General features: G+C 36.5%; 1 protein-coding gene and 1 long non-coding RNA gene across 6 annotated transcripts in view; one reads left to right on the top strand and one right to left on the bottom strand.

Moving 5' to 3' along the window:
* The window catches only part of PRRC1 (proline rich coiled-coil 1), a 47,598-nt gene extending 24,137 nt beyond the window's left edge, over positions 1-23,461 (top strand). For all 5 annotated transcript variants that reach the window (XM_082623765.1, XM_082623767.1, XM_082623764.1 and 2 more), the window contains exons 8-9: positions 6,888-6,990; positions 19,900-23,461. In XM_082623765.1, coding sequence (XP_082479891.1) covers positions 6,888-6,990; positions 19,900-20,109 — 313 coding nt within the window. In that variant the 3' untranslated portion in view covers positions 20,110-23,461. The remainder of the gene's footprint in view (positions 1-6,887; positions 6,991-19,899) is intronic.
* LOC309805662 lies at positions 7,111-13,098 on the bottom strand. Its single transcript, XR_014294280.1, has 3 exons — positions 12,356-13,098; positions 11,096-11,135; positions 7,111-7,407 (listed from the first exon to the last, which is right to left on the bottom strand). It is a non-coding gene; the product is annotated as an uncharacterized lncRNA (long non-coding RNA).
* Positions 23,462-23,779: the final 318 nt, after the last annotated feature.

Below are 23,779 nucleotides of genomic sequence, written 5' to 3'. Positions count from 1 at the left end.
AATCTGTCTTTTGTATCTGTGAGTTTGCTTTTCCCCCCACATGTGAGATCATACAGTATTTGTCTTTCTCTATTTGATGTACTTAGCTTAGCTTAATGACTTCAGTGTCCACACACGTTGCTGCAAATGGCAAGGTTTTCCTTCCTTTTCAATGGAATAATATTTCATTGTATATATACATACATATATATGTGTGAGTGTGTGTATAAATCACATTTTCTTTATCATCAGCAGACATTTAAGTTGCTTCCATGCCTCGGTTGTTGGAAATAATGCTGTAGTGAACAGGGGGATGCATATGTCTTGTTGAGTTAGTAGTTTCGTTTCCTTTGGATAAATACCCAGAAGTGAAATTTATGGATTATTTGGTAGTTCAGTTTGTGAGGAACCTCCATACTGTTTTCCATAGTGGTTGTACCAATTTACAGCCCCACCAACAGTGCACAAGGGTTCCCTTTTCTCCACCTCTTCGTCAACACTTGTTATTTCTTGTTTTTTGATAATAGCCGTTCTAACAGTGTGAGGTGCTATCTTATTGTGGTTTTGATTAGCATTTCCCTGGAGGATTAGTGATGTTGAGCACCTTTTCACATATGGCCATCTATATGTCATCTTTGGAAAAGGAGGCTAATCAGATCTTCTCCCCATTTTTTTATTGAATTGTTTGGTTTTTGCTGTTGATTAGTATGAGTTCTTTATATATTTTGGATATTAGCCCCATATCAGATATATGATTTGCAGGTATTGTCTGACATTTGGTAGGTTTCCTTTTCATTTTGTTGATAGTTTCCTTTGCTGTGCAGAAACTTTTTAGTTTGATGTAGTCCCACTTGTTTTTGATTTTGTTGCGTTTGCTTTCGGTGTCAAATCCAAAAAACATGATTGCCACAACAGATATCAAGGAGCTTACTGCTTATGTTTTCTTCTAGGAGTTTTTTATGGTTTCAGATGCTATGCTCAAGTATTTAATCCATTTTGATTAATTTTTATGTCTGGTGTAAAATTGTGGTCCAGTTTTCCCAACACCTTTTATTGAAGAGACTGTCCTTTCCCCATTGCATATTCCTGGCTGTTTTGTCATAAATTAATTGGCCATAAATGCATGGGTTTATTTCTGGGCTCTATTGCATTGATCTATATTTTTGTTTTTTATGCAAGTACCATACTGTTTTGATTACTGTTGCTGTGTATTATAATTTGACATCAGGGAGCATGTTGCCTCCAGCTTTGCTCTGCTTTCTCAAGATTGCTTTGGCTATTCAGGGTCTTGTGGTTGCATACAAATTTTAGGATTGTTTGTTCTATTTCTGTGGAAAATATCATTGGAATTTTGATAGGGATTGCATTGAGTCTGTAGCTTCCTTTGGGTAATAGGAACATTTTAACAATGTTCATTCTGCTCGTCCATGGGTATGGAATATATTTCCATTTATTTGTGTCTTCTTTAGTTTCTTTCATCAATGTCTTACAGTTTTCAGAGTAGACATCTTTCACCTGCTTGGTTAAATATATTCCTAACTATTTTATTCTTTTTGATGTAATTGTAAATGGTATTTAAAATTTTTTTCTTCTGATAGTTTGCTGTTAGTGTATAGAAATACAACAAATTTTGGGGTATTGAATTTGTATCTTGCAACTTCACTGAATTTACTAGTTTTAACAGTTTTTTGGTGGTAGCTTTAGGTTTTTCTATATATAATATGTCATGTGCAAATAGTGACAGTTTTACTTCTTCCTTTCTGATTTGGATGCATTTTTTTTCTTGCCTAATTACTCTGACTAGGACTTCCAATACCATGCTGAATAAAAGTGGGAAGAGTGGACATTCTTGTCTTGATCTTAGAGGTAAAGCTTTTTAGCTTTTCACTGTTGAGTATATTAGCTATGGGCTTGCCATATATGACTTTGATTATGTTGAGGTATGTTCCTTCTGTATCCACTCTGTTGAGAGTTTTTGTCATTAATGGGTGTTGAATTTTGTCCAATACTTTTTATAGCTCTGTTGACATGATCATATGATTTTATCTTTCATTTTGTTAATGTGGTGTATCACATTGATTGATTGGCACATTTTGAACCATCCTTGCATCCCTGGAGTAAATCCCACTTGATTATGGTATAGATCCTTTTAATGCATTGTAGAATTCGGTTTCCTAGTATTTCATTGAGGATTTTTACATCTCTGTTTTTCAGGGATATTGGGCCTTTAATTTTCTTCTGTGTAGTGTCCTTTTCTGGGCTTGGTATCAGGGTAATGCTGGCCTTGTAAAATGAGTTTGGAAGTGTGTCTCATCTTCTATTTTTTGGAAGTGTTTGAGAAAGATTGGTATTAATTCTTCTCTAAATCTTTGGTAGAATTCACCAGTGACACCATCTGGTTCTGGACTTCTGTGTGTTGGGAGGTTTTTGATTACTGAGTTGGTCTCCTTACAAGTAATCCATTTGTTTAGATTTTCTGTTTTTTTTGATTCAGTCTTAGTAGGTTGTATGTTGTTAGGAATTTATGCATTTCTTCTAGGTTGTCCCGTTTGTTGGCGTATAATGGTTCAGTAAGAGGCTTATTATGTTTCTCTTAGGAGCAAAATATGATTGCTTACACTGAATATCTAGTAAAAAAAATGTATCCTATTTTAGAACCAGAGAGAAAATTACGTTCTGGTCTAGCTCTGTCATCTAGCTATGTGACCTGTGTAGCTCAGCTCACATTTCTACTCTTATTTCTCCTTTTTAATTATAAAATGGACATTGTATTCCCTGCATGCTAAGATTGTATTAATAATCAATTACATATGATACAGTGGTTTAGTTATTGGCTTGGATATTGACCTCCAGTAACAATCATTTACACAGTCATTCAGAGTAATGGAAGGTATGGCAAGAGGGCCTGGAGGCAGTCACTAGGTTTGAGTTCTGTTGAACACTACCTCTCATCTATTTAGTTTGGAAAAAAGCTCCAGCAACATAATTCATCATTTTTTTAAAAATATCTTTTCACACTGATAGGTATCACCAAACACCTGTCAATAGAGGAACATATTTTTTTTTATTTTTTAAATTCTTGGCTGCATTGGGTCTTCGTTGCTGCACGTGGGCTGTACATAAAATGCTATGTGCATTTTCAGTGGAATTAACTTTATGTGGAGATAGTGTCAGATAAGAGTCGTGAATGATTGGGACTTGAGCTGAATTTTGAAGAGTAGGTAAAATTTGGTTAAGTAGAAAAGAATAGGTAGGACATTCTGCATGGAGGAAAAGTGTGAAGATGATTAAGATGTATTCTGGGGTCAGTGATTTTATCAGCTTGGCTGAACACTGTTGGATAGGAAATCAAAAAGTAGTTTGGGGACAGACTGAAGAGCTTTGATTGCTAGGTTGGGAAGTTTGAACTTTCTGTGTAAGTACCAAGCAACCATCCAGTGATGATGAATATTAAAAGGTTAACAGAGGGGAAAAATGAAATATTCATTTAAGGGCTACCTTAGAGATTCCATTGTGCCTTTTTCCATGTATTATGTTTTAATAAAAACTATGACTTTTGATAATACTGAACTACTTTCAATACCATTTACCACCATCTTTTGCAGTATTGTTAAGTATCTTAATTGTGTATATATTTTAAACTCCTAAGATATTAGTATAGTTCTGTACACTCCATTCACTTATATTTATTCTCTGAATTCTTTCCTGCATTTTTGGTTTTTCTGTCTGGGATCATTTTCATTCTGCCTAAAGAGCATCCTTTGGTACTATATACATTGTGATGGAAGACTTTAGCCAGGAGTTCTCTCAGCTTTTGTCTGAAAGTGCCTTGAAGCACCTTTATTTTCACAGGGTGTTTTTTTCTGGATGTAGAAGTCTGGATCGGCAGATCTTTTCTTTCAGTACTTTAAAGATGCTGTTGTACTGTTTTCTGGCTTCCATCATTTCTGTTACATCAGCTATCCAGCTTGTTTCTGTGAAGAGAATGTATTGTTTAGCTGCATTTAGGATTTTTTCTGTCATTTTATTTTTGCAGTTTTATGGTATGTACAGGGGTATGTGCTTGCTTAGGTATTGAATTTTTGTGGATTCCCTGAGCTTGATTCTTTCTTTCATTGGATTTATGTCTTTCATCAGTTTTGGAAAGTTCTTGGCCATTCTATCTTCAGAATTGGCTTCTGGCCCATTTTTTCTCTTTCTAGGACTATAATTACATGCTTGTTCACCTTCTGACTGTGCCTCAGAGTTCTCATTTGGTCAGTCCCCTCTTTCCCCTACCTTCCTCTGATTTTTCTCTCTGTTCTTTAGTTCGAGTATCTTCTGTTTACCTGTCTTCTGCTGTGTAGCCCATACATTGATTTTTTTTTAAAAAGTAGATTTAATTTACTATTGAATACCTATATTTTCTATTTCAACTATCTTTCTTTACCTCTCTCTTTCCTTGAATATGAGTCATATTTATTTTAAGATCTTTGTCTACTGAATCCAGTGTGTGGGCCTCTTTTAGCCTCCTTTTGGTGTGATGATAAGGTGCTGTCTTTGTGGATGCCTCATAATCTTTGAAAGCCAGGCATTGTTTATAAGAAACTCGAGAGTCTTGAGGTAATTTTGAGAAGGTTCACTCTTCCCTCTAATAAACAGAGTAGTGAGGTGTGTGGAAGGGGTAGTTTGGTGCACTTTAGATAGACTGACCTGAGTCCAGGTTGGGTTGTGCTCAGGGTCAGCTGAAAGTCTTCAGCATACCTTTGAAAGGTTGTCCCTGTCCAGAATGTTACTCCATTTTGTCTTCCTTGCTTCTACAGCTCTTGGATACCATTAGATATGACTTGTATACTCATCCAGCTTTTCATTGGGAGCATTGGTCTGCCATCAACTGCTCCATCATACCTAGATGTGGTATTTTTCCTACCTTTTTTTGAGCAGAAGACTAGCAAATAAGGAAGATTAGGAATAGTAAATGGTATTAGGAAAGTCTGTGGATGGTTTCCAGTACGGTTTGAGGAGAGAGGATGAAAAGGCTGTAATATTAAGATACAGAAGGGGATTAGAGGAAGGACATGAGAACAAATAGCAAACCCATGACCCAAAACACTTGATAGTTTGCTTTGGCTACTTCTCTCTGTGGTGTTCCCATGAGAAATGCACAGAAGATAAAGTCAGGGAAATACATGCTTATAACTGAGTCAAGAAAAGACCATTGGTGTTTGGCTCCTAATAGTAAAGCCAGACCTAGCTATTTGTGATAAACTTTGTATCAGTTCATGCTACATGAGGAAAATTAGCATGTTTTATACCAAAATGGAAAAATAACCTGTGTAAGCATGAACTGTCCTTATTCTGAGATTAACCTATCAAGTTCTAAAACCAAGGGTTATGTGTGAAATGGGTTAAAATGTCCTTCTGTGAAGGGACCTGGTGGTAGTGGATGGTCTTTCTTTGATAAAATACAAATTGGCATACCTGTGTCAGCTCCTCAGGTGCTATTTTGATTTTTTTCTGCTACATGAAATCTAAATGTCTTGGAACCACCATTCTTAAGCCTTTTTTAAGTCCAAGTAGCTTCCATATAGGATTGGTCAAGTCTATCTTATTTCACCAACTGCATGGAGAGGGTGAGGAGGAGAGCATTCCTTAGCAATTGTCCTTGAGTGTGAACAGTGGAGACCAACACTCTTCCTCCTGATGGGTGGGGAGTGAGAGTGGGGTGGAAGGACAGGAGGAAGGAGGGAGAAGACGTTTCCTCAGCCAATAGCACTAGTTAGGGAAATGGAGGAGGTCTCGGTGGGCATGACAGTGACAGCAGTTGAGATGTGAGTTGAGAAGAACGGGACGTCCAGGTTGACACGCTCGGGAGCGTGACAGTGGTTTGGAGAGGAAGGGGAGTTTTTCTCGTGTGTTCACCGGCAGTGTAGGGGAGACTGCTCGTACCTTCAGGGTTGCTGCTTTTCAGGACGTCCGTGCTGTGCCTGGAAGCTTAGTCACTACAAGTATTCTCTGCCGTCTGCATAATACACAAATCATGTAAAATAAAATACTGATTCATCATATACCAAATAAATTATTTAAAATAATGATTCATATAATAAATAAAATAAGGTTCTTAATTTAAAGCAAAGTTTTAGGATGTGCATACTACAGACATTATAAACTGCCATTTTAACACTCAAAGTTATTCTACATATTGTTTTGTTGTTTCTTTGAATATGTAAATAAGTTTCCTAATCATATAGTCATTGCACTTTAATCTGTATATTTTAAAATTTTATTGCTCTGCATCTTGTCATTTAAACTCATGATTTCCTGATTCTGGCTAGTTAAAATGCTAGTGATGTTACAGATGGCCTCACCTAAGTCAGTTTTTAACTGTATCACTTTTTACGTGTATCTTTAAATTGAAGAAAGTTTTCTTGATTTCATGAGGCTGTTTTCAAAGACTGATTCGTTGTGAACAATTCAGAAATATTTTTATAGTAACTTTGCAACTTGGCTATATATTAATTATAGAGTTGGTAATATAAAATTTCCCATATTTTAGCAAGTGACATTTTAAATTATGATGTTATTTGCATTTTCAAATGAGTAGATTTATCTGTTGCATATTTGAACACCCTTACTTGCCATTCTTTTCTCCAAATCTTAGCAAGAAAAGGAACTTTCCATGATGAGAAATTTTCAATTATTTTTTCTTTGTTGTTGTTTTTCCTTCTCTGAATTAAGCCAACAGGGTAATTTTATATGTTGTTTTATAGATTATCCTGTTGAAAATTTCAAGGAAATATTTTTGTAATCAATCTGGTAATGTTTTATCTGAATGTTAGTACTTTATCTATTCTATCTATCTATTTATCTATGAGTACCATAACTCATTTAGCACATACACAACGTGAAACTCATACATTCTGTTGCAGATGGTTTGATATTGGCTGTCTGATAGTTGAAGACCCTGTGCATGGTATTCATCTAGAAGCATTTACACAAGCCACACCAGTACCCTTGGAATTTGTACAACAGGTTAGTTTTATCCTTTTCTTTTTCATTATGCTTCAGAGAAACCTGAAATACTGTTTTCAAAATAAGATTTTTCATTGGAAATATGGTATATTCTTGATTTTGCTTCACTCTTTTTCCTTTTAGCCTTTTCTCTTTGCCTTTCAATTTTCTATTCCTTCCATGTTGTTTCAGTACCTCCCTACTTTTGTTTTCCAGTGGTCTTTGTCAAGGTAAGCCATTACATGGTTAATGCTCTTTTTCTCATTGTTTCTCATTGCTCTTTTTATGATTGTGTTCACTACCTTGGGATCAGAAAAAAATTTACCTATTTTATGTTCACCTTTCATTAACTGTCTCCTTTATCTCACATTTTATTTTCCGCTGTTACTCTAGTTCTTTTTTCTTTGTCCTCATCTTCCTCTTTAGTTGTTTGTTCATCTGTAAAAACATGTAGAAACACATTTAGAAGTTTACAAACCTTGGATGAAAGTCACATGTCTTTTCGGTTTGTTGAAAAATGTTTACCTAGCCACATAGTTAGCAGAAGAATGTTAGCATTAATATAAAATGGTTTTCATTCCTTCTATATTTTTATGTACTTTTAATTCTTTCTTAAATGAAATAGAATGTAAGTTTATTTACCTTGGAATCTTTGTACTCTGAAATGGTATTTTTCCTGTCTTCCATTTAATAGAATTTCCATCACATTTTTATGTATGTACCTTGTTAAATGTCATTTCAAAACTCTCTAAAGTTATTTGGGACTTTAGGTATTTGAGAATTTGCTAAAGCTACTGGGTTCTCCCCCAAGAGCATGCATGTATGCTGTATGCACTCGCATATAAATTTGGCTCACATGTTTACAGAGCCCCTGAAAGCAACCTGTGGCCTTCTTAGGGGTTTACAGGTTAGATGGGGAATAAGAATTTATGCTTGGAATTTTTAAGTTTATTGAACCTTTACTTACTTATACCATAATTTTACCAAAATTTCTCTTCAGAAGTTGAAGAAAACAATTTTATACATGGTACTGTTAAACTCACTCCAATGTGAAGGTGATTAGAAGATTGTACGCTGTTATACAATAATTTAGAAAAATTACAGAAAACGGTTGATTTTCTAGGAAAATATTCTTGAATCAACAATGGCAGTTTATAACCATTAGGTTGAACCATACAGAATTGCTCATTGAAGTCAAAACCAGTCAAATTTTGGCAGTTTCATAAGATTTAACCTAATTATCTTAGTGAAGCCTTTTGATGCAAGAGTTTCATCTAGCTCCAAAAACATCACTGTTTTAATGGTGGTATGAGGTCTACAAGGTATTCAAAGAATACATGATTCTCATGCATAGAGGTAGAAAGTTTTCCATTTTATTCTGTGAGACTAGCTTGTAACCTAACCAAAAAATAAATTATAATACAGTCAGTATCACTTAAGAAGTAAATGGTAAAACTAATAAAAGTTTGAAATGTATTTATTAGAACATTAAAAAGGGTTCTGAAATGAATTCCAGTGTGTGTGTGGATAGTTTCCCCCATGCCACCTAGCAGTTCTCCTATCAACTCAATTCTGACACCTTTCTGCCTAGAAATAGTGTCAGATCCCACAGGTTAAGGGCTCAGTCCTACAAGACTGCCTGCACCCCTCCTTTCCAGACACCTATCAATCACAAGTCCAGGTTGTTACCTGAACTTCTGACTGACTGGCTGTATATATCAGAGGAAATCAGAGATTCTCATAACCTGCTCTTTGGGTTTGATTAATTTGCTAGAGTAGCTCACAGAATGCAGGAAACCCACTTCACCCTAGATCACAGGTTTATTATAAAAGGATATAAGTCCACAGCAGCCAGATGGAAGAGATGCATAGGGCAAGCTATGGAGAAAGGAGGTGGAGCTTCCATACCCTCTCCTAGTGCTCCACTCTCTCCAAATCTCCACACCTTCACCAACCAAGAAACTGTCTAAACCCTATCCTTTTTAGGTTTTTATGGAGGCCTCATTAGATGGGCATGATGATTAAATCATTGGCTATTGGTGATTGATTCAAACCTCCAGTCCCCTCTTCAGAGGTGCAGGGGGCCTGCGGGGGAGGAATAAATAGGACTGAAATTTCCAACCCTCTTCCCTTGGCAACCAGCCAAGTTCCTAGGAGCTCTGTGCCAGAAACCAATGTTGAAGACCAGATAAATATTTTATAAATCAAAATATCACAATCCACTCCCTGGTCTTTGAACATGGATCCCTTATAGTAAAACATTCATAAATGATAAATGATACTGGCACATTACTGGCATCCCAGTTTCTCATTAACTATTTAGTACATTGTCATATCATGAGAATGTCTCCGAGCATGAGGGCACATGGGTTTGCAGATTTCAAAAGCAGGAGTGGAAATTGTTTTCTTAAGTTCTCAGAAAGAGAAATTAAGGAAGAAATTAATGAAACAATCCCATTTACCATTCACATCAAAATGAATAAGATACCTAGGGATCAACCTATGTAAGGAGGCATAAGACCTGTACTCCAAAAACTGTTTTAAGACTGATGAAAGAAATTGAAGATGACACAAACAAATGGAAAGATACCATGTAGAAGAATCAATATTGTTAAAATGACCATACTACCTAAGGCAATCTACAGATTCAGTGCAATCCCTATCAAATTAGCAATTGTATTTTTCACAGAACTACAACAAATAGTTTTAAAATTTGGCTGGAAACACAAAAGACCCCTAATAGCCAAAACAATCTTAAGAAGAATGAAGCTGGAGGAATCACACTCCCTGACTTCAGACTATGCCACAAAGCTAGTCATCAAAACATAGATTTAATGTAACAGGATAGAAAGTCTGGAAATTAATTGACCACAGGTGTGTCAGTTTATCTACAGCAAAGGAGGTAAGGATATACAATGGAGAAAAGATAGTGTCTTCAATAAGTGGTGCTGGAAAGAGTAGACAGCTACATGTAAAAGAACGAAATTCGAACATTCTCTAACACCATGTACAAAAATAAACTCAAAAGTGGATTAAAGATCTAAATGTAACACTGGATACTATAAAACTCTTAGAGGAACACATAGGCAGAATACTCTTTGACATAAATCACAGCAATATTTTTTTGGATCCGTCTCCCAGAGTAATGGAAATAAAACCAAAAATAAACAAATGGGACCTAATTAAACTTAAAAGCTTTTGCACAGCAAAGGAAACCATGAACAAAATGAAAAGACAACCTGCAGAGTGGGAGAAAATATTTGCAAAGGAAGCAACCAACAGGGATTAATCTCCAAAATATACAAACAGCTCATAAAACTCTACCACAAAAAAAAACCCAATCAAAAAATGGGCAGAAGACCCAAAGAGACATTTCTTCAAAGACGACATACAGATGACCAACAGGCACATGAAAAGATGCTCAACATCAATAATTATTAGAGAAATGCAAATCAAAACCACAATGAGGTTATCACCTCCCACCAGTCAGAATGCCCATCATCAAGAAGTATACAAATAATAAATGCTGGAGAGAGTGTAGAGAAAAGGGAACTCTCCTGCATTGTTGGTGGGAATGTAAATTGGTACAGCCATTATGGAGAACAGTATAGAGGGTCCATGAAAAACTAAAAATAGAGCTACCATATGATCCTGCAATCCAACTCCTGGGCATATACCTAGAAAAGACAAAAACTCTAATTTGAAAAGATACATGCACCCCTATGTTCACAGCAGCACTATTTACAATTGCCAAGACATGGAATCAACCTAAATGTTCATCAACAGATGACTGGATAAAGAAGATGTGGTGTACATATATACAATGGAATATTACTCAGCCATTAAAAAGAATGAAATAATGTCATTTTGAAGCAACATGGATGGATCTAGAGATTATCATACTAAGTGAAGTAAGTCAGAGAAAGACAAATACATATCACTTCTATGTAAAAAACAAATGGTACAAATGAACTTACTTAGAAAACAGAAATAGACTCAGAGACATAGAAAGCAAACTTTTGGTTACCAAAGGGGATAGTGGGGGGGGTGGGGCAAGGAGATAAATCAGGGGTTTAGGGTTAACAGATACACACTACTATATAAAAAGTAGATAACAAGGACTTACAGTTTCCTGTGCCATACAGTATTCAATATCTTGTAGTAGTCTATAATGAAAAAGAATCCGAAAAATAGATCTGTACATACATATGTATAAATGAATCATTTTGCTGTATACCTGAAACTAACCCAACATTGTAAACCAACTATACTTCAATTTAAAAAAACAGCAGGAGGGGTGTCAGAGATACAGTATATGGCTTCACCCTTTCAGGCATGTGGTATAATAGAGCTAAGAGACGGTATCATCTCTTGCTCTGAGCCTTTTTTTTTTTTTCCTTTTTTCCTTTTCTCCATTCATACCCAAACTTTTCCACCTTTGGAAGGGACATTAGGTTCAGCGACTGTGCTGGTCTAGATTACAGACAGCAGTATTAGTCTAGCAGGTGCCTCCCCCTCATCCACTTCTATTCAGATAAGTTAAGGTTACATAGGTGCAGAACAGGTGGGCTGTCTTTACCACCAGCCCATATAGCAGCAATCACTGTTAGCCCCATTTTTCCAGATGGAGTGAAGGCACATCTTGCCCTATAGGCCCTTAGGAATTGTAACAAAGATTTAAAACATGGTTAAAATAAAGGTGTTTAAAAAAAAAACAAAAAAAAAAACATAGTGTGCTGAACCAGAAACTGTAACTGAGCATTTGCCTCTATCACTGGGTAAGAAAAGCCCCGCCTAGAGTCACTGTCTCTACCTGTGAAGAACCGTTTGTAGTCCCCCGAGGCTACCAACTAACTTGCTAGCTATGTTCAGGGCCTTCCTAACAGGAAATCTGCCACATAGCCATCTGCAGTCTGTCTTTTTTGCTGGTCGACAGAACAGTTTTTATTGGCATTTTGTGCCTCAGAGTGTACAGGAAGAATGTGTCTAGATTCAGCCCATCTCTGCATTGCTGCACTAACCCCATATTTACTCACTTCATGGACCCAGGTGGCCGTCTTGAGAGCGAGCAGGGGGATATCTGCTTGTTGATTGCATTCACCTTCCAAGCCTAGAAAGGAGTTCTGATGGGCATCAACATGTTCTACTTTAATGCATCCCTCCAGTTCCCACAGTGATTTCCACAGGGTTGTGGGTCCCATATGGGCATCCTTTTAATAGGCCAGGTTTCCATTGCCCTCCTCCCTGACCATATGGCCAGGCCATTGACCATTGCCCATGACTCAGTAAAAACCAGAAGATAGGAGACTATATCACTGTTCAATTCTTTCATCACTGCCGGGAAAACAGTATGCAGTTCAGCCTTGCCCGTCTGATTTGTTATTACCTTCCTCAGTCAGAGCAGTGGACTTCCAAATAGTATGTTATCCATCCACCTTGGAACTGCTACCCATAAACCAAGCAGCTCTTGGTTGTTCAGTTAAGAGCTGTTCATAGGGCACTGTCTACATGGCAGTCGGTTCCGGCAGCTTCTCAGGTGACTCCAAAATCTGTCCTAGAGGAAAAGAGACACTGAGCTTGTTAGTCTCCTCCCTGTATTCTCCAGACAGCATGATCCTGTATAAACCGTTTCCATTATGGTGGAACTCGTCCGGACACTGCCATCCCTATTAGGGTGTTTCTCCATCATCCTAGACATTTCGGGTATTTCACATTTCAATATCATTTTATGTCCTTTAGTCATATGAGTAGCTTCAATTAATAATGTCCAGTGGCTAGGTAGTAAACACCCCTCAAATGGAAATTCTCTAGTTCAAAGTTCAGGTAGTCATTGCTGGGAGGCACTCACAGATTTTTGCCGTAAGCCTCAGTCTACGTTCCACATAGGGCTGTGGTGCAGAGCATTTTGTCCCTACCAGCACTCCAACTTCTATTCCACACTGCAGGACATTAACTGCATGTCCAGTTAATAATGCCTGAAGGGTGGCTTTCCATCTCTTCTGTTTTACAATACTAGATAAGGGAAACATTCTCCAGTGAGATACAGTGTCCATCCCCAAAATATAATCAGGTGAAAAAAAAAGTCACTTCACGTGAAACCAGTTCAAACACACCAAGTCTCCTACAAACTTATCATCACTTATGTTCCTCACTGTAGCCCCCATTGAGGCTTCATCAGTGGGTTTTGGTTTTGTAATACTAGGTAGGGGAAGTGTCCCCCAGCCAAATATCCATCCAGGTAAAGGAGACACACTTCTTTATGTTATACCTGCTTAAACATTCAACTTTCATAATCCTATCAACCATTACATTTTTACTTTCTTTCAGTCTAATTGTAGCACACATCAGGCCTTCACTAGTGGACTTTGGTAACACAGCTCAAGGGACTCCTGTTTCTACTCCTGGAAACTTCTCTTCTCCACTCCTGACCATTTTACTCACTTGTACAAAAGTCTCTGGGTGCCCAACTAGGGATTGAGCCAAGGGGTTTTGGCCCATTTGTCAGTCTTTATCTTGGTTAATCTGCCTAGTCACTGCCCCAATTGATTGCTGCTTAAATTTCTCATTGTCATTTCTACCTTCAGACTTTCAAAATTTCTCCTAACTAGGATAAATACAGCAGACTTATTTGGGGCCCTTCAATGTTGGGGAACCAGCAGGGAGTCCCACTCAACCTTTGGTAGTGCTGTGTTAAAACCTCTGTTTTAATCCCACCTATGTCTGTTTTATTCATCCTGTTTCTTAATGGTCATCTGAAGATTTCTACCCTGCTGGGATAAGTTTTGTGAATCTCCTGTTTCCTCTGTTTCATCCCAATCAAAATTTACTTTATTCACCTATGTCTTCATAACTTTTTAAAATTTCCACCTTGTTGGGCAACTAGAGAAAGAACAACAGCAGCAAAAAAAAAAAAACAAAAAAAAACCCTAAATTAGCAAAAGGAAATAAATCATAAAGATCAGAGCAAAAATAAATATTTGGTTGGCCAAAAAGTTCATTCAATTAGTAAATACATTGTTCAATAAAATTCTTGGTGAAAATGAAAAAATGTGTCTTTTATTTTTACTCAAAACTGAATGAACTTTTTGGCCAACCCAATAAAATAGAGATGAAGAAAAAATAGAAAAGATCAATGAAACTAAAAGCTGGTTCTTTGAAAAGATAAACAAAATTGATAAATCTTTAGGCAGACTCATCAAGAAAAAAAGGGAGAAGACTCAAGTCAATAGATTTAGAAATGAAAAAGGAGAAGTAACAACTGACACTGCAGAAATACAAAAGATCATGAGAGATTACTACAAGCAACTCTAGGCCAATAAAATGGACAACCTAGAAAAAATGGACAGATAAGAAAGGTATAACCTTCCAAGACTGAACCAGGAAGAAACAGAAAATATGACTCACAAGTACTGAAATTGAAACTGTGATTAAAAATCTAACAGCAAACAAAAGGCCAGGACCAGATGGCTTCACAGGTGAATTCTATCAAACATTCAGAGAAGAGTTGACATCTACCCTCTGACCAGACAAAGTTATCACAAAAAAAGAAAATTACAGGTCAATATCAGTGATGAACATAGATGCAAATATCCTAAACAAAATACTAGGAAACAGAATTGAACAACACATTAAAAGGATCATACACCATGATCAAGTGGGATTTATTCAGGGATGCAAGGTTTTTTCAATTTCCACAAATCAGTGTGATACACCACATTAACAAGCTGAAGAATAAAAAACATATGATCATCTCAATAGATGCAGAAAAAGCTTTTGACAAAATTTAACACCTGCTTATGATAAAAACTCCAGAAAGTAGGCATAGAGGGAACCTACCTCAACATAATAAAGGCCATATGCAACAAACCCACAGCAAACATCATTCTCAACGGTGAAAAACTGAAAGCATTTCCTCTACGATCAGGAACAAGACAAGGATGTCCATCCTCACGACTGTTATTCAACATAGTTTTGGAAGTCCTAGCCACAGCAATCAGAGAAGTAAAAGAAATAAAAGGAATCCAAATTGGAAAAGAAGAATTAAAACTGTCACTTTTTGCAGATGACGACATGATACTATATTCATACAAAATCCTAAAGATGCTACCAGAAAACTACTAGAGCTAGTTAATGAATTTGGTAAAGATGCAGGATACAAAATTAATACACAGAAATCTCTTGTATTCCTATACACTAACAATGAAAGGTCAGAAAGAGAAATTAAGGAAACAACCCCATTTATCATCACATCAAAAAGAATAAAATACCTAGGAATAAACCTACCTAATGACATAAAAGACCTGTACTCAGAAAACTATAAGATACTGATGAAAGAAATCAAAGATTACACAAACAGGTGGAGAGATATACCATGTTCTTGGATTGGAAGAATCAATATTGTGAAAATGACTCTACTACCCAAAGCAATCTACAGATTTAATATAATCCCTATCAAATTACCAATGGCATTTTTCACAGAATTAGAACAAAAAATTTTACAATTTGTGTGGAAACACGAAAGACCCCAAATAGCCAAAGCAATCTCGAGAAAGAAAAATGGAGGTGGAGGAATCAGGCTTTCTGACTTCAGACTATACTACAAAGGTACAGTAATCAAGACAGTATGGTACTGGCACAAAAACAGAAATATAGATCAATGGAACAGGATAGAAAGCCCAGAGATAAACCCATGCACCTGTGGTCAACTGATCTATGACAAAGGAGGCAAGGATGGAGAAAAGACAGTCTCTTTAATAAGTGGTGCTGGGAAAACTGGACAGCTACATGTCAAAGAATAAAGTTAGAACATTCTCTAACACCATACACAAAAATAAACTCAAAATGGATTAAAGACCTAAATATAAGACCGTATACTATAAAACTCTTAGAGGAAAACAGGCAGAACACTCTTTGACATAAATCACAACAAGATCTTTTTAAGTCCACCTCCTAGAGTAATGGAAATAAAATCAAAAATAAACAAATGGGACCTAATTAAACTTAAAAGCTTTTGCACAGCAAAGGAAACCATAAACAAATGAAAAGACAGCCCTCAGAATGGGAGAAGGTATTTGTAAATGAAGCAGCTGACAAGGGATTAATCTCCAAAATATACAGACAGCTCATGCAGCTCAATATAAAAAAAACAACCCAATCAAAAAAATGGGCAGAAGACCCAAATAGACATTTCTACAAAGAAGACGTACAGATGGCTAAAAAGCACATGAAAAGATGCTCAACATCATTAATCATTAGAGAGATGCAAATCAAAACTACAGTGAGGTTCCAACTCACACCGGTCAGAATGGCCATCATCAAAAAGTTTGCAAATAATAAATGCTGGAGCAGGTGTGGAGAAAAGGGAACCCTCCTACACTGTTGGTGGGAATGTAAATTATTACAGCCACATGGAGAATAGTGTGGAGGTTCCTTAAAAAACTAAAAATAGAGCTACTATATGATCCAGAAATCCACTCTTAGGCATACATCCAGAAGCAAACCATAATTTGAAAAGATACATGCACCTCAATGTTCATTGCAGCACCTTTTATAATAGCCAGGACATGGAAGCAACCTAAGTGTCCATCGATAGATGAATGGATAAAGAAGATATGGTGCATGTATACAATGGAATATTATGCAGCCATAAAAAATGACAAAATAATGCCATTTGCAGCAACATGGCTGGACCCAGAGATTGTCATACTAAGTAAGACAGAGAAAGAAAAATATCATATGATATAGCTTATATGTGGAATATACAAAAAGGGTACAAATGAACTTATTTACAACAGAAACAGAGTCACAGATGTAGAAAACAAACTTATGGTTACCAAGGTGGGGGTAGGGGGGAAGGGATAAATTGGGAGATTGGGATTGACATATAAACACTACTACATATGAAATAGATAACTAATAAGAACCTACTGTATACCACAGGGAACTCTATTCAGTACTCTCTAATGGCCTATAATGGAAAGGAATCTAAAAAAGAGTGGATACATGTATAACTGATTCACTTTGCTGTACACCTGAAACTAACAACATTGTAAATCAATTACACTCCAATAAAAATTAAAAAGAAAAAAAAGAAATTATAACTGTGAATAACTCTTAGCTAATTAGGATTAGAAGGGTATGTGTATACTGGAAAGTCAAAGCAAAAATCAGATCTAATGGTAAAACATTAGGAACCTTGTAAAATTGTAAGGCTGCTTCTATCACTGTCATTCTTACATTGCTTGAAATCAGGGACTAGCACAAAAAAAAAAAAAAAGAAAAGAAAAAAGTCTTACAGCCAAATCTGGCCTGACCCCTGTTTTTGTAAAGAAGTTTTTTTTTGTAAAGAACATACCTGGGCCCGTTTGTTTACATACTATTTACAGCTGCTTTTTTGCTACAGCAGGAGAATTGAGTAGTTGCTATAGAGACTCTCTGGCCCACAAAGCCTAAGATATTTACTATGTGGCCCTTTTCAGAAAATGTTGGTGACCCTTTTGCTAGATGTCTGATCACTGCAAGGACAATTTTTATTCTGTTTTTAAAAATATATATTGGAAAGAAACAGACATTATGCTCAAGGAACAAAGCATCAAAAGTATATATACTGTATATACTAATATTCAAATTTGTCTATGACATTGCTAAGTGAAAATAAACTACATGTAGTATCCATATATATACACACACATATACCCATATATACTTTAAAATGTATATAAATGAATAGGAAAAAAAGACCTGGAAAAGTACACACAGGCTCTTAATGTGGTTAACTGTGAACAGTGGTATTCAAAGAGTGTCGTTTGCTTTTTGTTTTGCCATTTTTGCTGTCATTTCATTTCTTTCACAAGGTACAAAGTTGAGATACAAAAGTATAGGTATTGAGATTCCTTCCTCTTATCCTTGCTCTTCAGTTCTACGCTGTTTCTTGTTTTATCCACTGCAAGATGTTCAATTCTGTGTTCCCTTGTAGTTGAAATTTTTTAAGAGAATTTAAGAGACTAGAAATCAGCCCTTAAGGGGATTATAATCAGCATGTATCAATATATTCGTGAAAATCAGGAAAAATTTTTATACAGTTTATGCTGGTTAAACAAATATAAATGATCCCTCCTCCCCCAATTAAAAACCCAGTTTCTGGATGTTTGCTGATAACGTCAAGTATTTTGATCCTCAAAAGTATGATCCTAGGTCTAGCATCATAATCATCACCTGGGAACTTGTTAAAAATGCACGCTTGAGGAAGGGTGGTAGGAGAAAGGTGGTCATAGGGTACAAACTTCCAGTTACGGGAGAAATAAGTACTGAGGATACAACGTATAGGATGGTGACTGTAGTTAACACTGTTGTATGATATATATGAAAGCTGTTAAGAGAGTAGATCCTAAGAGGTCTTGTCATAAAGAAAAAAGGTTTTCTTTTTTTGCTTCTTTTTATTGTATCTAAATATGGGGTGATTATCATGGTAATCATTTCACAATAAATGTAAGTGAAACCATTGTGGTGTACATCTTAAACTTAAATAGTGATATATGTCAATTTTATCTCAAAACTGGAAAAAAAGGATTTGTGCATTGCCCATTTAGTCTTAAAAAAAAAGTACTCTTGGGCCCTAACCTAAGGCTATGGAATTAGGATCTGCAACTTTAGAAGTTCCCCAGATGCTTCATGTGCACAGTGCATTTGAGAAACACAGTTCTGAGGACCATAGTGGTTTATCTACTGTCTCTCTTTGAAACATAGTAGAATACTGATAGTGCAGTGTACCCTGCGGAAGGGAAGACAGAGCAGGCTCCCCAGCTGCTGGGCTGTCCACAGCAAATTTTGTCGGAAACTATTTTATAAGTATTGTGCTCTTTCTCTTGGAACCATCTGTGAGTTTCCAATTCATTGGTCTTAGGTGGAGCATGAAAACTGGTTTTGTTAAAAAAAAAATGCATCTCAGGTGATTGTAATATATAGCACATTTGGGAATCACTGCATGGATCCTTTCTACATATGGATATACTCCTCTGGACTATACTTACCACCCTAAAGCCAAAAAACTATATCATTCTTGGATATCAGGCAGTGAGTTTATTTTTTCATTCCTATGTAGGTGAATAAATGATTTCCATGGAGCAGATATAGGCTGGGTCAAGTACAAGTGATGGAACAGTGGTTGATGCTCTCTCCTGGACTGGATGTTATTTGATATATATTGGTACTAACTTATTCACACATAAATGAAGTTTCCAGGAATACTCTTCTGCAAATTAATTTAACAATTTTTTTCTGATAGGGTTGAAGCCTTAATATACAGTATTATCTCTCTGATAGGAATTTTATTACTGTAAAAAGATAAAAGTAACATTTCTATTTTAGCACTAATCTTATTATTAACCTAAAGTGACACTGAATATAGAACTGACACTTAGGCCCTCTGACACCGAGCTCCGTTAGATAGAGTCATTAGCTTTAAGACTTAGATTGTAGGGCTTCCCTGGTGGCGCAGTGGTTGAGAGTCTGCCTGCCGGTGCAGGGGACACGGGTTCGTGCCCCGGTCCGGGAAGATCCCACATGCCGTGGAGCGGCTGGGCCTGTGAGCCATGGCCGCTGAGCCTGCGCGTCCGGAGCCTGTGCTGCACAACGGGAGAGGCCACAACAGTGAGAGGCCTGCGTACCGCAAAAAAAAAAAAGACTTAGATTGTATTTAAACAACAAAATGAGCTTAGTGTGGACATTGTAAATCAAGTCCATGTGTGCAATACTGTTTTTTTTTTTTGTAGCCTTGTAACTTCATACATTCGGCAGCATAGCTGTGTTTCTCAGGGTCTGTCATAATCTCTATGAGAAGTAACCTGAGAGACTTTGAAATGTCACTTATGACATAACTACTTCCAATGATGTTTTTTAATGTATTAAAATATCGATTTCTTTTTTCCTTAGGCTCAAAGTCTAACTCCCCAGGACTACAGTCTGAGGTGGTCGGGCCTTTTGGTGACAGTGGGCGAAGTCCTGGAGAAGAGCTTACTCAATGTCAGCCGGACTGATTGGCATGTGACTTTCACTGGCATGTCTCGTCGGCAGATGATCTACAGTGCAGCCAAAGCAGTAGCAGGCATGTATAAACAGCGCCTGTCCCCCAGGACCATGTGAGAAGGCTGGTCTGGGATACTGACACTTGCTAACTTTGAGCTGCTGGTGGAGAAGAGACAGTCCCTTCTTAAACTGGACAACTTCAGTCAGTCCAGCTGTTTTGATCATTTTCCTGTAGGCTGCAGTTTTTTTCTTAGAAAGGCATGGTGTCATTCCAGTAGATGAAAAGAAACAGATCCTTTTTTCTGATTATATAATTGCACGTACCATAGTTCTCAAAAAATATATAAATATTTTTATAGGACAGTTTGATACACCAAATTTATAAGGTGCAAATTCATGTGCTAAGATATTTAACTTAATGATATGTACTTGATTATTTTGTTTTTTAAGAAATAGTTGACTAAAGAACATGTTTACTGAACACTGTTTAAAAGCATTGTTTCTTTTAATTCATGATTAATCTCTTCCCTGTCCGTCTTGGAAGCTTTTCGTGTGTCCATGTGATCACAGGTCTGATGCTAAGCCATGTGCTCAACAAGAGACTCTAAGACACTTATTTGTAGGGAGATGGTGCACTTGTCTATGCATATTTTTAACATAGGCCGGAGTAACAGAATCGATCATTTTCTTTTTGGTTATGTTATGCGCATAACCTGAAAAAAAAATTTTTTTTTTTAATGTTTCAGCATTTCACATTCATACTGTACGATGAACACTGGGATAATGCATTTTATTTTTTTCATTGCTCTATGACAACTAAGTGGCAAATGAGTCAAGCATATTTAAATTAGAAGCATTTGGGTTTTTTTGCATAATGGTATTCAGTGCTTCCAAGTAAACTCTGACAACAGCCATTATTTTTGCTTTAATTCATTTCTCCAACTGTAATAGAGAAATTTTTGAGAGGAAGTTACATTGTTGTTTATGGGATCATATGACTTACTTTAAGGTTACTTATTTAGTTTGCCTTAAACACTGCTTTTCTAACTTCGTGCCATTCTGCCTTTACTTTTTATGAAAGTTTTCCAAGAAACTATTTTATAGTGAACCTGGTTTATTTAGTCAATTATGTTTGTATTTAATGAAAGCTTTTTTTTCCCCCAGATAATATATTTTACCATTTTGGGATTTATACAAATCAAAAATAAATAGTTCATCATATACTTTTGAACTCTGTATATGAAAGTTCAAATAACTTTTTGAAGATAGTTTCTTACATAAACGTAATTTAATTTTTATTTACTCTTCTATATAATTCTTTAGGTATAAAAGAATCAGCACAATCTTATAAAATCTTTTAAGGTATTGAAGCAGTTAGCCTGTGCTGTCATTACATGTAATGTTTGCTTTGTATTAATATCATTTCAAGTACTTGTTTGATTTCTGCTATTTTTTTTACCTGAGGATGAGAAGATTAAGTACTAATTTTCCATCTGTGTTATGTGTTAATTTCTATGCACTGTATAGTTGTCATTCAGTGCAATTCAGACTTCTGTGTCATTAAAAGTAATGAGAGAAAGAAGAGAGATGTAGCCAGTTGCTATAGCATAATAGGGACACAGGAATACTTATTTTCCCTTTTTATTGGTATTTATGGAACACTTCGTCTATGTTTTCTCCGTCTTTCGTGAATAAGAGAAGCCTTTCTCTACCATTTGTTTTTATCCTTTATTTTAAAAAGCTACCCTTTATCATAGCATTGGCCTGATGACACATCACTGTTAGGAATGAAGGAACATATGTCTGTAGTTCATATTTCTGCTTTTTTCCCTATTATAGGGAAATTTTACAGATCCTAAAGATAAAATTTTCTTTTTATTTTATGAAGTCTCAAATATCTTAGTTGATGTTTTTGAGGGTGGTTTTCATAGAATCATTAACATTGACATCCCATTAGAGGACAGTTTTCTTCGAAACCCCAAACAGCAATGGCAGAGTTATTCTGTGGTTTGGGTGCAGATGATTTCCCTGCACCTGGTAATTTGCACCCTCTGCTCTTTGCAAGTGGGTGAGGACTAGGGAAGGGCAGATGGAAAAGAAAAATACATGAGCTCGTTCTGGCCCCTTATTCCTTTTTTGGCCTAGAGTTATCTTTGAAAGCCATCAGTGCATGACTGACTCCACAGTCAACTTTCCCAGCCTCTTGTTTACTTTTTTATTCTTGGATTTCCCTCTTGTACAAGGGGCAAGAAAAGTAACTCATTACCTCTCACACACCAGGGCAGTGTGAGCCAGGAGGTCTTTTACTGTTGGTATTTTGGCATGAGATATGCTGGTCATCAACCTAAGGCCACAGCTCCCTTCACCAGTCATCCAGCTGCCCTGTTCTTTTCTTGCTTGTTTCCTTATAATTCTTGCACTAGCATTTTTTAGGGAGAGTTGAGCTGGGGACTTTTACCCTCAAGCATCTTGGGAAAACCTGTCTTTAACACAGTTCTTTGCCACTACTATTTTGGTCATATTTGTGTTATTTGTTTTTTCTTTTGAAGTGCTCCCAGAACTACTTACTGAATTTGATAAGTTTGTATACTTTTTTTTTTTTTTTTTTTTTTTTTTTGCGGTACGCGGGCCCCTCACCGCTGTGACCTCTCCCGTTGTGGAGCACAGGCTCCAGACGCGCAGGCTCAGTGGCCATGGCCCACGGACCCAGCTGCTCTGTGGCACGTGGGATCCTCCCAGACCGGGGCACGAACCCGTGTCCCCTGCATCGGCAGGCAGACTCTCAACCACTGCGCCACCAGGGAAGCCCAGTTTGTATACTTTTTAATTAAGTGTTGTGAAAGAGAATAGGAAGAAATGCAGGAAGAGTAATTTTACATCAGCCTCAATTGACAGAAGGCACTCAGATTACTCAGATGAATATCGTCTTGTTATTAAGTTTATCAGGTAACCCTGGACTTAGAGCTGGGCCCCAGACTTCTGGGTGGAAAAGTTTGAGCCAATACCTGTAGTTTTCTCCTCTGAATCTCTTATTATTACTTCCCCATTCTTTGTTCTTTCTCTCAAGGATTAATGAGGTAGAAAATTGAGGTGAATGGATATAGACAAAATGGTAGTATGATAAATATAAGTAGATAACAGTACAGATGAAAGTGTATTATATACATTAATTCAAATTATGCAAATTAGTAATATACTCAGGGTCAGCTAAATTAGTTTAAGATGTTGTTGAATTTGCTTTGTTCCTTGGCTAGAAAAAATTCTAAACAGGAATTTGTGTTCTGTGAAGCCAAATTGGTAATATTCTGTGTTCTAAAAGATGTTAGGTTATACATAAACTAAGAAACTTGGATTTTTACTCCCAGAATATGGTATTGTTTTTTAAGATACTATGCAGGATGATGTATTGGATAAAGCCAATTTTGTATATATGTAAATATGTCATAAATAAAAAATACCTCGACTTATATCCCAAGTGATTTTTTTTAATGCTAATCATATTCATATTATATTAGAAGGACCCATATTTCTTTTTGTCTGAACTGGCTACTGGCTGCCAAGAATTATGTAATAGCAGCTTCAAACACCATCTTTCAAGTGGAACTGTAACATTCAAATACAGTTGACCCTTGAACAATGAGGGTTTAGGGGAGCTGACCCTCTGTACAGTCTCAAGTCCATGTACAACTTTACAGTTAGCCCTCCATATCCATAATTCCACATCAGAGATCAACCAACCACTGATTATGTAATACTGTTCTGCTTATTTATTGAAAAAAAAATATGT

The sequence above is a fragment of the Mesoplodon mirus genome (assembly GCF_964341445.2).
Source record: "Mesoplodon mirus genome assembly, chromosome: 5".
In the NCBI taxonomy this organism is placed as follows: domain Eukaryota; kingdom Metazoa; phylum Chordata; class Mammalia; order Artiodactyla; family Ziphiidae; genus Mesoplodon; species Mesoplodon mirus.
This window is presented reverse-complemented; position numbering and strand designations above follow the sequence as displayed.